This window comes from Odocoileus virginianus, chromosome 20 (assembly GCF_023699985.2).
Source record: "Odocoileus virginianus isolate 20LAN1187 ecotype Illinois chromosome 20, Ovbor_1.2, whole genome shotgun sequence".
Classification (NCBI taxonomy): Eukaryota; Metazoa; Chordata; class Mammalia; order Artiodactyla; family Cervidae; genus Odocoileus; species Odocoileus virginianus.
This window is the reverse complement of record NC_069693.1, coordinates 21,830,844-21,846,058: the sequence shown is the minus strand read 5'-3', so window position 1 is coordinate 21,846,058 and position 15,215 is coordinate 21,830,844. Positions and strand designations below refer to the sequence as shown.

Below are 15,215 nucleotides of genomic sequence, written 5' to 3'. Positions count from 1 at the left end.
TATTTGTGTGTTTTTTTAAGAATACAGCAAGAGCTGTCCTCTTGACAAATTTTCAGGTGCACAATATAATGTTGTATAGTCACAGTATTGTTAGAGCAGATCTCCAGAATTTATAAATCTTGCATTGTGCTTTTGAATGATTGCTTCTGTTAGATATGTTTTATTTGTTTGTTTTGCAGCCATTTTTTTTTTTTTTCCTTGCTGTTAGGTGACATTTTAACTACCATCTCAGTGTCCTTTCCCAAAACAACTTCTTTCTCCCGCTCCCACTCTCTTCAGTTTGTCCTCCAGTTTTCTAATTTGTTCTATTCTGGAAAAAGCTGAATAAAGAGTAAAGTAGATGTTCCGTGTCGATATGTGTTGATGTGAATCTCTGTTGGCTGCATGAGATTATAAAAATGTGTTTTGGATTCTCAGCTATGTTCTTTATAGTTGTCATTACTATAAATTATATCCTTACCAAGTTTTTATTTTCAAGGATAGAGTTATTTTTTTATGGTAGACGTTTAAGCTTTTATATGTTGAGGAATCTCATGGTTTTTGAGTATTTTGAAAAGCAAGTAAACACTTTCAAAAAATACGGAAATCTTCTACATTGTAATTAAAGTAGGTGATGTGGTCTACAGCATTCATTACATATGTCTAATACATGGATGTGTTTGAGTCTAATTTTTAGAAATACTTCAGATATAAAGCACATGGAAAATAATAATAAACATTCATTTACCTATTGCCTAGTCCAGGAAGTAAAATACCACCAATATAGCTGAAGCTTCCTGTGTAATACTACCCCAATCAGATACTTTCCAGATGATTGTCTTTCACATACACATTCTTATTCTCTTACTGCATTTTCACAGTTGAGGTATGTTTTAGGTATACAGCAAAGTGATTCAGCTATACATATACTCTTTTTCTTTGTTTAATATTTATTTATTTGGCTGTCCCAGGTCTTGATTGCAGGATATAGGATTTGGTTCCCTGACCAGGGATTGAGCCCAGGCCCCTGCAATGGGAGCACAGAGTCTTAGCCACTGGACCCCCAGGGAAGTCCCCAGTTACACATATACTCTTACTGCATTTTTGTAGTATATGTAAAGAACACATACTTTCATGTCTTTTAAACTTTTATAAATATTAATGCTGTGTGTCTTTCCGCAACTTGTTTTTGCTCAAGATTATTTTGTGCAAGGATGATTTGTTCATGTAGCCAACATTCATTTAGTGATTACTGTGTGCCAGGCACTTTGCTAAGACTTTTTTGTGTATTCTGGTTTATTTCTTGTAACAATCCATTGAGTTAGATACTGTCCCTGTTTTACAGACGAGGAAACTGAATTCTGAGAGGTTAAGACATTTACACAGGGGCACAGCTAATAAGTTGTGGAGCTGGGATATAGGAGCTAGGTAATTTTACATTGTTTTAAACAGTGATGGGGTCATTGAACAAGGGTACATCATCTCTTATCAGTTCTGAAATTGCCAAAAGACGTTCTTCATAATTCTTTTGGTGTTAAAATCTGATCTGACCAGATATGAGGCTGTTTGTAGTATTTATTTCCTTTCTTGGTGTGAATATTCTTATGTATTACTGCAGAAATATTGTTTGATAAGAGAACAACAGATGCTCCAGACATAATGGGCAAATTATGATGTATATGTAGGTACTATATTACCTTTCTAAAATCCAGGAAATTTTCAGTTCTCCCCTAAAGGTTTTGAATGAGTACTGGTACTGTGTACTGGTACTGTGCTACATAGGGGCTTCCCAGGTGGTTAGTGGTGAGAAATCTACCTGTCAGTGCAGGAGATGCAGGAGATGAGGGTTTGATCCCTGGGTCAGGAAGATCCCCTGGAGCAGGAAATGTAACTCACTCCAGTATTCTTGCCTGGAAAATTCCATGGACAAAGGAACCTGGCAGACTTCAGTCCATGGGGTTGCAGTCCATGGACACGACTGAGTGAATAAACAGCTGTGCTACAAAGCTCTCTCTATATATGTATGGGATTTTGGATTTGTTTGATTCAGAAATCATTCACAAAAGAAAAAATATCTAAATATATTGAGTTAGTTTGGCCATGACAATGTTTGGCTTATCATAAATACAGTGTTCTGTCATTGATTAGCACTTTTTGCCTTTTATTATGTAGCTGGAATTTAAAAATCTGTTTTCTTCAGTAGACTTTGAGATCTTAAGGATAGAGGCTATGTCCTTGCCAGTCCCCAGCACCTATTACAATGCCTGGCATAGCAAAGCCTCAGCAAATATTTGTTGAATGAGTGATTGGCACTTACTGGTATAACATGTTTCCCTGTTATGTAGGTCATCTCTGGGGTAGTGTGACTAAGTGAATTGAAAAAGGAGGAAAAAGAACAGGTACATGAAGCTAACTTCTGATTCTGTATTTTTTTACATTTTCCCTTTCCATTTTGAAACGGATTTAAATGATACTTATGTTGATATGTTGATGTCGTTTATGATACTGTATTCTGTTTTATAAATGGGCCTTCAGCTATTCAGCTTTTTTTGTTGTTGATCATTTTCTGTTTAAAGACCTTGATCTTGCTGCTTTCTCAGTTCAGAATTCTCAAACTTAATGTTAAGTATAGTATATAATATTTTGCTCATTATTAAAGTTTGGTTTAACTATTTTTTCCTTGTACTGAATTGCCTGACTGTACAAGCAGTCAAATGAAGAGGCTACCTTTGATTTGTAAAGAATAATGCTTTTAAAATTGACAGACTGAAAATAGAATGCTATATAGTGTGATCATTAAATATTTGTTCTCATAGATTTTTAAAGCTGATTCAATACTCATTTTTTGTTTTAATTTTTCATTTTTCAATATTCAATATTTATTCAATACCCTTATTTTATTATTGCTGGAAGAGAGGCTTAGAGAAGTCAAGTGGCTTGTTCTAGGTAGTTGGGCCAACAAGAGTGGTTAAGTACTAGGATCTTCCTTTTACTGTTTTGGCACTAGCATTTCTTTTAAATGTGTTCTTTTCTTTATAGAAACTGTGTCTGAGGAATATTCAACATGTTAAGAGTTTTTGTTTGAACAATTTAAGGAGTTTGTTATTCAAAACATAAAACCATAGTCTCAAAGGTTTATTGATGTAAGAAGACTTGGGGAGCAGGCAAGAGGAGAGGCTAGCTTACTGGGCCCAATTCTCTTCCCCAGTAATTTTTCCTTTACTTCTAATTCATTGACTTTAATTACTTTTGCTTCCAGTGCATAGTTCTGTGGTGTGACTTCCTCCTTTTGGTGCTTTGGCCAAAACATAAACATGACATTTTGTTTTTCTCTTTTGTAGGATTTGAAATGGCTAGAATTTTTAGAATAGACCTTCTTATATATCTAAGGTAGAAATAAAGAGAAATACAAGTTCTCAAAGATTTGTCTTTGTCCTTCTCCATGTATTTAAAGCATTACCCTCTCTTTTAGTCTCAGTTCACTTGTTTAGAAGTCCAAAATGGGTATAGCTTGACAGGCACCTTTTCTGAACTGCCTGTGTTTGAAAAGAACTTCCTTTCAACCTGGCACTCAGGATCTCCTTTCTAGACAGCTTGATACCTTTATGGAGGTTAGCTCAGTAGAGCTCCTATTAGTTCCCTGTCCCTCATAAGCCCCATTTTTCTACGATAAATTCCTAGATGTAGGATTACTGGATCATATGGTAAGTGTATGTTGTAAGTTTATACGAAACTGTCAAACTGTTTTCCAGAGTGGCAGTACCATTTTGCATGCCCTCCAGCAGTGTGTGGAAGAGAGTTCCAGTTGCTTTGCATCCTCTCCAGCACTTGGTGTTTTAGCCATTCCAGTAGGTGTGTTTTGTTGGTGTTTTAGTCGTTAAGTCGTGTCTGACTCTTGTGACCCCATGGGCTGTAGCCAGCCAGGCTCCTTGTCCTGGGATTTCCCAGGCAAGAAGGTTACCTTACTGTGGATTTAATTTGTATTTTTCTAGTGCTTAATGTAGTTGAGCATCTTTTAAATTTGCTTATTTTTTATTTTTACAGCTTTTTGGTTAAGTATCCATTTTAGTTTTTGCCTGTTTTAAAAAATTGGGTTAGTTTAACTGTTGTGTTTTGATAATTGTGTCTGTGTTCTAGATAAATACACATCCCTTGTTGATACATGATTTGCAGATATCCCAGTCTGTAACTTGTCTTTTCATTTTCTTAACAGTGTTTTTCATAGCGTAAAAGTTTGTACTTTTTATAAAAGTCCAATTTTATCATTTTTTTTCTTGGATTGTGCCTTTGGTATAATGTCTTAAGAACTCTGCCTAACCCTAGGTCATGAACGTTTACTCCTATGTCTTCTAAAAGTTTTATAGTTGTATGTTTTATATTTAGATCTAGGATCCATTTTGAGTTAATAAGGTGTGAGAGTTAGATTAAGGTTCAGTTTTTTTTTTTCTTTCTCTTTTTGCATGTGGATGTTCAGTTGCAGTGTGCGTTGAGTTGTTCATACTATTACCTAACTATCCTTTTAACGTTTGTCGTAATATCCCCTTTCATTCCTAATATTGTTAATTTGCATTGTTTCTCTTTTATTGTCTGGCCAGAGGTTTATCAATTTCATTGATCTTTTCTAACAACAAGCTTTTGGTTTCATTGGCTTTTGGTTTCATTGACTTGACTTCACTGACTTTTTTTTAATTTTTAATTTCATTGATTTGTTTATTGTTTACTTTTTTCTAGTTCTTTTGGGTTATTTTAATTTACTTTTTAGTTCCCTGACACGCAAATTCATGACGTGTTCCATATTTTTTTTGGCTTCCCTAATAGCTCAGTTATTAAAGAATCCACCTGCAATGCAGGAGACCCCGGTTCAATTCCTGGTTTGGGAAGATCTGCTAGAGAAGGGATAGGCTCCCCACTCCAGTATTCTTGGGCTTCCCTTGTGGCTCAGCTGGTTAAGAATCTGCCCGCAATGTGGGAGACCTGGGTTTGATCCCTGGGTTGGGAAGATCCTCTGGAGAAGGGAATGGCTACCCAGTCCAGTATTCTGGCCTGAAGAATTCATGGGCTGTATAGTCCATGGGGTTGCAAAGAGTCAGACACGACTGACGACTTTCACTTCACTTCCCTGACCAGGGTTGACCAGGGATTGAACCCATGCCCTCAGCAATGAAAGTAAGGAGTCCTAAGTACTGGACTGCCAGGGAATTCCCTCTAGTTTTTTAAAGTAGAACCTTAGTTGTTAGATTGTTGACATGTAAATCCGTAATGCTATACATTTCCCATTAACCACTGCTTTAGTGTATACCTCAGAGTTTACTGTGTGTTTATGTTTTTGTTCAGTTCAGTATATTTACTAATTTCCCTTGATACTTCCTCTTTCACCCATGGATTATTTGGGAATGTATTGTTTAATTTCAGGATAGATGGAGAGTTTTCCAGTTAGCTTTCTGTTATTGATTTCTGGTTTAATTCCATTATGGTCAGAGGCCTTTTTCTTTTTTTTTAAATTTCCATTCGTTTAACTTTATTAATTTTTTGGGGGGTGGGGGCTGGGGGGGTGGGGGGGCTGTGTGGCTTGTGGATCTCAGTTCCCCAACCAGGGATTGAACCCCAGCCAATGAAAGCGCCAAGTATTAACCACTGGACCACCATGGAATTCCCTAACCTTTTTCCCCAGTAGTCGAGGATATGGTCTGTCTTGATGAATGTTCTGCAATTAAGAAGAATGTATATTCTGTTGTTGGTTGGGGTGTTCTGTAGATATTAGTTAGTTCCAGTTAGTTGACAGTGGCATTCAAGTCTTCTGTCCTTGGAGAACATGGTGAAGTCTTTTAATTATAATTGAGGAGTTGTTTATTTTTCCTTTCGTATCTGTCAGTTTTTGTCTCATGTATTTTGTAACACTATTGTTGAGTAAGTTTGCAGTTGGAATTGTATTTTCTTGGTAAATTCACATCAAGCAGTGAGAGGATAGAGAGAGAGTACTGCATGCTCTAGGGTCTCAGCTCCTCTGGAGAGCAGTTTCCCTTTCCCAGTTTCTTTCTAGGTGCCTGCCTGGAGGGTGCTGCCGTTGACTTTTTGCAGCAGCCACCCGCGGTATTACCCCAGGGCAGGGGAGAGGGAAGGAAACGCAACACAGAGTTTCCTCCACTGTCCTTTATCTTTCTTTTCCTGCTCCTTGGACCGGAAGGAGAGGATTTTTCTTAGAACTTCTTCTCTGTACCCGCTGAACACTTCCAGATTTGGGGCTGCCCTTGGGTACAAGCTGGGCAACACTGGAGGAAAATGACAGCTTTTTACCAGTCTGATGTAGCTTCAAATTCTGCTTGCTTTCTCTAGTCTGCTCACTGTCATTTGCTTTGCAGAGTCCTCAGGTAGCTGTGGCATGTGTTTTTTCTAGGATTTTAGTTGCATTCAGAAGGAGAGAGAGGCAGGACTCCATGGAGTGTTTTTTACTCCCATTTTCGCTGGAACCAGAACTTTTTGTTTAGTTTTGTTCTTAGAATATATTGTGAAATATACTGAATCCTTTACTTTTTCATTCATGCCTGTGTAAACCAAAAAAAAAAAGTTTCAGTAAACAGGTGTTGCCTGCCATCAAGCCATCAGCCACTGCTGCTCCTGCAGCCATCTGCTGGTGTACCCTAAAGTGACTTCAGGATAGAGAGGAGAGAATACTGGCAGATAAGATGCGGATCAAAGGAATGGCTTCAATAAACCCAGACTCTGGCATTTTCACATACACAGAAAAGCACTAAAGTCATTAACTTGAGATGTCTGGTTTTTGTGATTAGCAGTCCTCTCGTGATGTTTGTTTGATTACATGTGTTTTGCCCATCCCACGGGTCAAAACTCGTATGTCCTGGCTCCTCCCTTATCTCTTTGGAAGGTTCCCTCTGAGCTATCTGTACCCACGGCGTATAGTGAAAGTGAAGTTGCTCAGTCATGTCTGCTCTTTGCAACCCCGTGGACTGTAACCTGCCAGGCTCCTCCATCCCTGGGATTTTCGAGGCAAGAACACTGGAGTGGGTTACCATTTCCTTCTCCAGGGGGTCTTCCCGACAGAGGGATTGAACTTGGGTCTCCTGCACTGCAGGCAGACTCTTCACCATGTGAGCCACCAGGGAAGCCCTGAGCTATAGTCTTCAGTAATTCCCTGAATAAAACATAATTCTCAACTTTTTAGGTTGTGCGTTTTTTCAGTTCACACCTATTAAGATATTTTCTTGTGATACAGAAAGAAGTCAAGTAGTAGTAAGTTATCACAGCCCAAGGGAAAAAAAAATCTTGTTTTTCTCTAAGCTAGAGGCAGCCTGGTATTGGAGGAAGAGTGCTGAATGGGGGAATCATGAGACATGAGTAAGGCTAGTAACTAATTCTGTGACCTTGTACAAGGTAGTTAACATCCTGGATCCTCCGTTTCCTCCGTACAAATCTACGGGCATTGAGACTTCCGTGGTGGTCCAGTGGTTAAGACTCCACACTTCTAATGCAAGGGACACGGGTTCCATCCCTGGCTGGGGAACTGAGATCCCATATGCCTCACAGTGCAGCAAAAAAAAAAAAAAAAAAAACTAAAGAAAAAAAGCTAGTGGCATGAACTATATTTCTGTGACTCTGAGGCTGATAGCTAAGAAGTTGCTCAAGGTAACTTGTTTTTCTCTCAGCTGTCTTAAACTTCTGTGATTTTCCCCATATTTTGGGACTAGATTTAGGCTTTTTCTGATAGTCTTTATTTGCTTTGTAGAGGTCTTCTAGAGAGAAGTTACTTACTAGCAGAGTATTACCATTGATATCGATTTTGGTTTTTTTCCTTTTTTTTTTTTAAGTAGTTTTATTTATTTCTTTATTTGGCTTTGCTGGGTCTTCGTTGCTGCACGGGCTTCTCTCTGGTTGCAGAGAATGGGGGCTCCTCTCTGGTTGCAGTGTACAGCCTTCTCTTGCAGAGGCTGCTCTGTGGCTGTGTACAGGCTCTAGGGTGCAAGGGCATCAGTAGGTGCAGTTCCCAGGCTCAAGAACACAGGCTCTATAGTTGCTCCGCGGCATGTGGGATCTTCCTGGATCAGGGATTGAACCTGTCTCCTGCATTGGCAGGCAGATTCTTTACCACTGAGCTACCAGGGAAGCCCTTGATTGATTTTAGATGTCTCTTGTTCCCCAGACACCAAGTTAAGGTTAACAGTAAATAAGATTCTTTTTGAAAATACAGTTACTGGGCTTTTGATAGTCAGCACCTGATTTTACATTTAGTTCTTGATCTTTCAGAGCTGTAATACCGTTATGCTTTTCTTAGCTTATTTCACTGTGTTGAAAGTACATATAAAACATTGGTTTTGCTTACCTTTAACTTTTGTTTTGTTCTAAAGCCATTGATATTTATGGCTATTATGAAAGTAGTAGTTCTTTAAATGGACCTCTATTAATATTTTTTATTATGAAAATTTTAAGGATTTAGATGTCTTGTTGAAGCTTTTTGACTTTTAAAAAGCTTTTGGTGGTGAACAGTTTCTAATACACAAGAAAATAGAGAATCATATAATGTGTTGTCAGGTATTCATCATATACCTTCCATCAGTAATCAACACTTGCCCATTTTGTTTCATTTTTCCCCCTCCTGTTCTCATTCCTCAATGTTTTTTCCCCTGAGAGTATTTTATTTTTATTTATTTTTTTAGTTCTATTTGTTTATTGCTATCAACCCATCTCCTTCCACCTTCCTCATGTGTGCGTGCTCAGTCGTGTAGCCCCATGGACTGCAGCCTGCCAGGCTTCTTCTGCCCATGGACTTTTGCAGGCAAGAATACTGGAGTGGGTTGCCGTTTCCTTCTCCACCGTGGGAGTATTTTAAAACAAATCCTAGCAATCATATAATTTCACATAGATACAATATTTATTTTTGAAGTACTGGGAAGAACTTTTTGCATCTTAATACTAGGTTCAAGTGGCTAGCTCTGTCACTTGCCAGCTTTGTGTGACGTTAAGCAGGTTGAATAGTTGCTCTGAGACCAAGTTTCCTTAAAGGCAAAGTGAGGATAGTGATTTTCCATCCTTTAAAATGATGTAAGGGACAAATGAAATAAGATAATAAACATAAAAGTGCTTTGTAAACTACAGACGTTAAACCCTCAAATAGTTCTATTAAAGACTGACAAAATGGGTTTGGCCAAGTGCAGGCAGCCGAAGGGGTGCCGCTGAACTGATCCGCTGAGCCTGTTGCTTCCACTGCCGACCCGCATTCTGTGACCTGCGACTCCAGACCCCTTTTAGATTGGCCCAGATGCCCCAGGCCCGGCCCGGGTGGCGCGTCGGGAGGATGAGCGGCGGGCAGCAGAAGGTGGAGCCGTTTCTCAGCCGCAGCAGCCCAACGGGGCCCTCAAAGTCTCTGTCTGGAGCAAGGTGTTGCGGAGCGACACGGCCTGGGAAGACAAAGATGAATTTTTAGATGTGATCTACTGGTTCTGACAGATCACTGCTGTTGTCTTAGGTGTCATTTGGGGGAGTGTTACCATTGCAAGGTTTCCTGGGAATAGCTGGGTTCTGCCTGATCAACGCAGATGTGGTGTACCTCTACTTCAGCAACTACCTGCAGATAGACGAGGAATGATATAGCGGCACATGGGAGCTCATAGAAGAAGGGTTTATGACATCGTTGACCTTGTTCATGGCCATCTGGATCATCTTCTACACTGCCATCCACTATGACTGATGGTGCACGGCCCCACCTGCTCCCTGCCCGGTCCAGAGGACCCTGTTAGTCACAGCACAGAAGCATGATTGGTAGGGGCTCCCCAGCCATGTGGAACCGGGAAGACCCATGTTTCCTGGACTGACAGTCAGTGTGTTGGGCGTCAGTGTCTTCTGCAAGGGTTGCAACCTGAAACTTTTTAGACAACTATCCACTTTTTGGAGAAGCACTTTTGAACTGTCTGTTGCTTACCGTTTCTTCCTGGAGACCATTGTGAGATATCTGTTTGCTGATTGGAGCTGTCCTTTAATTTGCTGCACCTCTGGATCTGGATGAAACATTGAATTGTCTTCCTTCTCCATCAGGTGTACAGTTTTTAAACTACCAATCATGGGCATTTCAAGTCTTCTGAAAACAGTATGGCAGTATGCATGGTCCATAGCACAGTACAGGCAGCATCTGATAACAGTTTTTATTGTAGAATGTTTTCAGATACTTGAGTAAATCAGATCTTTAATTGCAAAAAAAAAAAGTGACAAAATGGTATTATACAAGTAGCTTTGCATAGTTTAGGACACACACACAGTCTTAAGAGGGGCCGGTATGCCAGAGCTTATCAATACCTAGGGAAATTTTCTAAATTCCTAACGTACCATCCCTACCTTGAGGATTGATACCATAGTGAACTGATTGGAGTGGGATATCCTGCAGGTTTATTAGATTAGAGCAACATAGAAGATTATTGGTTTAGGATTCCACAGCTAATATGTACTGAAGGTGATTGTAATGATTGTCTAATTCTATAATTTTTATTAACATGGAGGTGTAATATGTATAAAATAAAATGCACCTCTTTTAAGTATACAGTTTGGTGAATTTCAGAAGTGTATGTATACATTTCTGTCACCCGAAACTATTTCCTTACTGCCCAGTCCAGTGCCTGTCCCCCCAGGGTAATCATTGATCTCTCTTCTATCATTGTAGATGAGACGTGTTTTTCTTAACAGTTTCATATAGGTGAAGTCATACAATATGTACTCTCTTGTTCTTACTTCATTTGCTCAGCAGAATATTTTTGAGACCCTTGTGGGTTGTGTATTGGTTCTGTTTTATTTTGACAAGTATACTTTTGTATGGGAATGCCGATTTGCTTCACCTGTTTATGAACATTTGGGTTGTTTCCAGTTTTTGGCAGTTATAAGTGAAACTTCTCTGAACATTTTTGTTCATGTTTTGGTGAGAACACATATTTTCATTTCTCTTGGGTAAATACTGAGTGGATTTGCTGAATCATATGCTAAGTGTATATTTAACTTTACATGAAATTGCCAAACTGTTTTATAAAGTATATGAGCTATTTTACATTCCTGTGAGCAATGTGTGAAAAATTCATTTGTTCTATATTACTGCCTAAAATTTTAGGCATTCTAATGGTGTAGAGTGATATCTCCTTAATAGTTTTAATTTGCATTTCTCTGTTGACTGATGACATTAGCATCTTTTCATGTGCTTGTTTGCCATTCATATATTTTAATTTGAGAAGTGTCTAATCAAATCTTTTCCCCATTTTAAACTATGATTATTTTATTTTTGAGTTATAAGACTGTGTATTCTAAATACAAGTTCTCTGTAATACAGGGCTCCTTTCTTTCTTTGTTTTGCCTTATTTTTATAATGACATCTTTTGAAGGGTAAAAGTTCAAAATTTTTATGAAATCCAGATTATTAATTTTTCTTTTGTGCTTTGTTCTTATATATGAAATCATTGTGTAACCCACGTTTCCAAAGATTTCCTTCTGGGTCCCATTTTGAGTTAATTTTTGTATATTGTGTAAGGTTAGGGTGCAGGGTTAATTTTTATTTTTTCTCATGACACTACTAGTCTTCTGGACAAAAAAATGTTGCCTGCAATTTCAGTAAACACAGAATATTGTGACTGTGAAGACATCAGCCTATGCAGCTGGCCCTGATGGTGCACCTTGAGGGGAATTCTGGATGGAGAAAAATAGGGTACTGGCCCTAGATAGTTAAGATATGTATCAAAGGAATCATTTCAGTAAGTCCAGACTCTTGAATCTTGCCAAACATACAAAAGCATTAAAATTATTACTTTGAGATGTCAGTTTTTGTGATTAGCAGTCATCTTGTGATGTTCAGCTACATTTTGTTATTTTTTCACAGCAAAACCTATGTATCCTGGCTCTTTCCTTACTTCTTTGAAAGACCTATCTGAGAGGCTGTATTCTGGGCTATAGTCTTCAGTAATAAAACGTAATTCTTGGCTTTTAGGTTGTGCATTTTTTTCAGTTGACAGTTTTCTCTGCTGAGGTTGGTTTATTGTTTCTTTTCCACCACGTTTTCAAAGAGTACCTAGTATATACTGAGATGATTATATTTCTCAGAGAGGTGTTTAAATTTTATATTTGATCTTTTCTCCTCATCTCTCGTTTTGTTGAGTTGGGCTTTGATTATGATATTCAGTATTCTTCTCATACCTTGTTGAACTATGTTGAGTTTAACAACAGTTGAGCAGAAAACACCTATCTTCTTTAAGGTTAGGCATAGTCCTTTCGTTAATTTAAGGATTATGTAAAGATTTGGCTTGAGTTAGTTCCTAAGATATTTTGATATTAGTGATAGACTTTTCATTGTTAGTGTATTTTATTTCTTATTTTGCTGTAGTTACCAGTTAACATTTTTCTTAGTGTTCTTTACATAAATTTAATGAATTGAGGGGTTTGTATGTAATCGCTTTGCTGGAACATTGTATTACCAGACTTAACAAGTGTTAAATTCTTAAAAATCGGAAATGTATGTGGAAAGTTGTGTGTATGGTTTTGGTAGAAAAAAAAATGTGAACATCTTTATTTAATGTCTTTCTATATCCAGAGGATGCCAGCCCCCATCAGATTGCGGGAGCTGATCCGGACCATCCGGACAGCCCGAACCCAAGCCGAAGAACGAGAAATGATCCAGAAAGAGTGTGCTGCAATTCGGTCATCTTTTAGAGAAGAAGACAATACATACCGGTGTCGGAATGTGGCAAAATTACTATATATGCACATGCTGGGCTACCCTGCTCACTTTGGACAGGTAGGCTGGGGTGAGACCACATCTAGCAAAGCGTGCTGTGCTCTGCTCAGTCGCTCAGTCCAGCTCTTTGTGACCCCATGGACTGTAGCTTGCCAGGCTCCTCTGACCATGGGGATTCTCCAGGCAAGACTACTGGAGTGGATTGCCATGCTCTCTTCCAGGCTAACAAGGGTATTCTTATTTTAATGTCAGTAGGTCAGGGATTGTCAGTCTCTCCTGTCAAGGAGGACAGGATATTTTTGATGTCCCAGTAGTATTATTATGGAACTGAGGGTAGAATTGAGAGAGAAAATTGCTGACCTGGGAAGGTATGATATTGCCATCAATTGTCTTTTCCATTGGGAATCTCTAATTATGTGGACTAGAGTATGTTTTGATGGTGGCAGTGAGTTTAAAGATTGACCGGGATTAACTGGTAGATTGTGATTGTTATGTCAGACATCCTGGACTATGAAGAGTACACTTTTAAGAAAAGTTTACTCAGTGTTTTCTTAATTATTTTCTCAGTGCAGTAGTACTATATAACACTGCCAACACTGCCGGCAGTTGTGTTTAAGTAAAAGAAATTCGATGGATGCCAAGGAATGGCATTTAAGGACTTTGTCCTTAACCTCATTCCTTTATAGCTGTAGCCACTGTGCAGGCCTGCCTGTTGTTTCACTCCACACACAAACACAGATTTGTTTTTTTTTTCTCAACACATATTGCTTGATACAGCCAGTCTGGGCATGATATGCTTGGTGATAAGTACTTTCTTCTTTCCACTTTTATACATGGTAAGGGAGATTGAATCACAGAGGAGGAGGTAGTGGGTTGTTTTTTGGTTCTTACGAATGGTATTAAATTTTATTTTACTTGAAAATTTAATTGTATGCTAAGTAATCTTTTTAAGGAAAAGACTGCAAAATTAAAAGAATGTGCAATACTAGGTACAAAGAAAAAAATACCACCCATATTTGCATTATTCAAAGATAATATTATTAATGTTCTGATATATTTGTCAGGAAAGATGGCCATCAGTTTATTTTCTGTTCAGCTCACTAACTTAAGTGGAAGAATATATCCTCACCATTGAGTTAAAACAAAAAAGTAATGGGATTGAATCTTCCCAGGCTGACTTGGGTTACTCTTATGCTCATTTTGGGGCAGGAAATGAGATCAGCCTCTCAAGAAATATATGATTAAGAGTGGGAGAGCATTAATTCCCCAAAGGAAAATTGAGGTATTAATATGCGAGGAAAGGACCAGATGCTAGGCAGTCAAAAGCAACAGCTGTCTCATATAAATAAACATTATATGCTTTTGCCATATCAGAAATGGATCTAGGTGGTTATCCATGTAGCATGTGACATAATTAATACAAAGCAGATAGCTATTCATGTATTCTTGTTGGTTTAAGTAGACACATTAAGTTAGATGGTCCACTGGAGGAAAGACTCCTAATCCTTCCACTCAGAGAGTGTTACTTGTTAACATCATGAGAACAGTAGAGTTATATACTCTTAAGGCTGTTCTTCAAAGACAAACTCTTAAATTTAAAATCATAGGGTAGACTTTGGTGATATTTCATTTTGTAAAGGAATTTTATATATATTCCTAAGATTCATTTCTATGACATGTTTAAGTATGTTTTCCGAGTCTGTCTAGGTGGCATTTTTTTAGGTGTTATGGAACTTAGATAAAACATTTAAAAAGATAAAATCTTAGGTGGAAAGTGAAACTACTCAAGGAAACTACTAAAATTTTGATACAAAAAAAAAAAAAGATTTTTCTGAGTGGGAATAGTTATGGTAATTTTAAGGTCCTCATTCTGTTTCCTCTCTTTGATTAGTCACGCATGGCCTAATCCATATCAGTAATTTGGTATCCCACCCATTGAAATTGTCTTTATCATGTACCCATTAAAAGGTTCCTATATTGTCTTTCCTACATGTATGAATCACAGTGCCATTTTCATTTGATGATGTGTAGAAACAACCACTCTTTAGTTGCATTTTATCTGTGAGACCTGCACTGTTCTTTATGGTAGCCACTAGCTGTGTAGCCACTGGTCTTTGGAAATATAGCTAGTTCAACTAAGGCGAATATTAAAGAAAAATAAGTGAGGGAGGGTGCTTGATGCAACTATTGGAAACCTTTTAAATATGTTTTAACAACTTGAATGTGAATCTATTTCATCAATTGTAAATTTTACAAAGTCTGAATACAATTCAGATATTTCTGATGGCTCTGGAGTGTACAAATTGAGATGTGCTGTAAGTGTAAAGTACATACTGTATTTAAAAGCATTAGTACAAAGGAAGATGTAAAATAGCTAATAATTTTTATGTTGATCATATGTTGAATTGATATTTTAGGTATATAGGGTTAAATAAAATATATTGTTAAAGGTACTTTCACCTGTTTCTTTTTATTTTTTACTGCAGTATCTAATATGATACTGTACAACGGAAATTAAATATGA

General features: G+C 37.9%; 1 protein-coding gene and 1 pseudogene across 2 annotated transcripts in view; both read left to right on the top strand.

The window, feature by feature from the left end:
- AP1G1 (adaptor related protein complex 1 subunit gamma 1) overlaps nucleotides 1-15,215 on the top strand; it is a 76,780-nt gene that overhangs the window by 13,575 nt on the left and 47,990 nt on the right. For both annotated transcript variants that reach the window (XM_020901831.2, XM_070451058.1), the window contains exon 2: nucleotides 12,548-12,751. In XM_020901831.2, the coding sequence (XP_020757490.1) occupies nucleotides 12,551-12,751 (201 nt within the window). In that variant the 5' untranslated portion in view covers nucleotides 12,548-12,550. The remainder of the gene's footprint in view (nucleotides 1-12,547; nucleotides 12,752-15,215) is intronic.
- Nucleotides 8,431-10,190, top strand: LOC139030045 (GEL complex subunit OPTI-like; annotated as a pseudogene).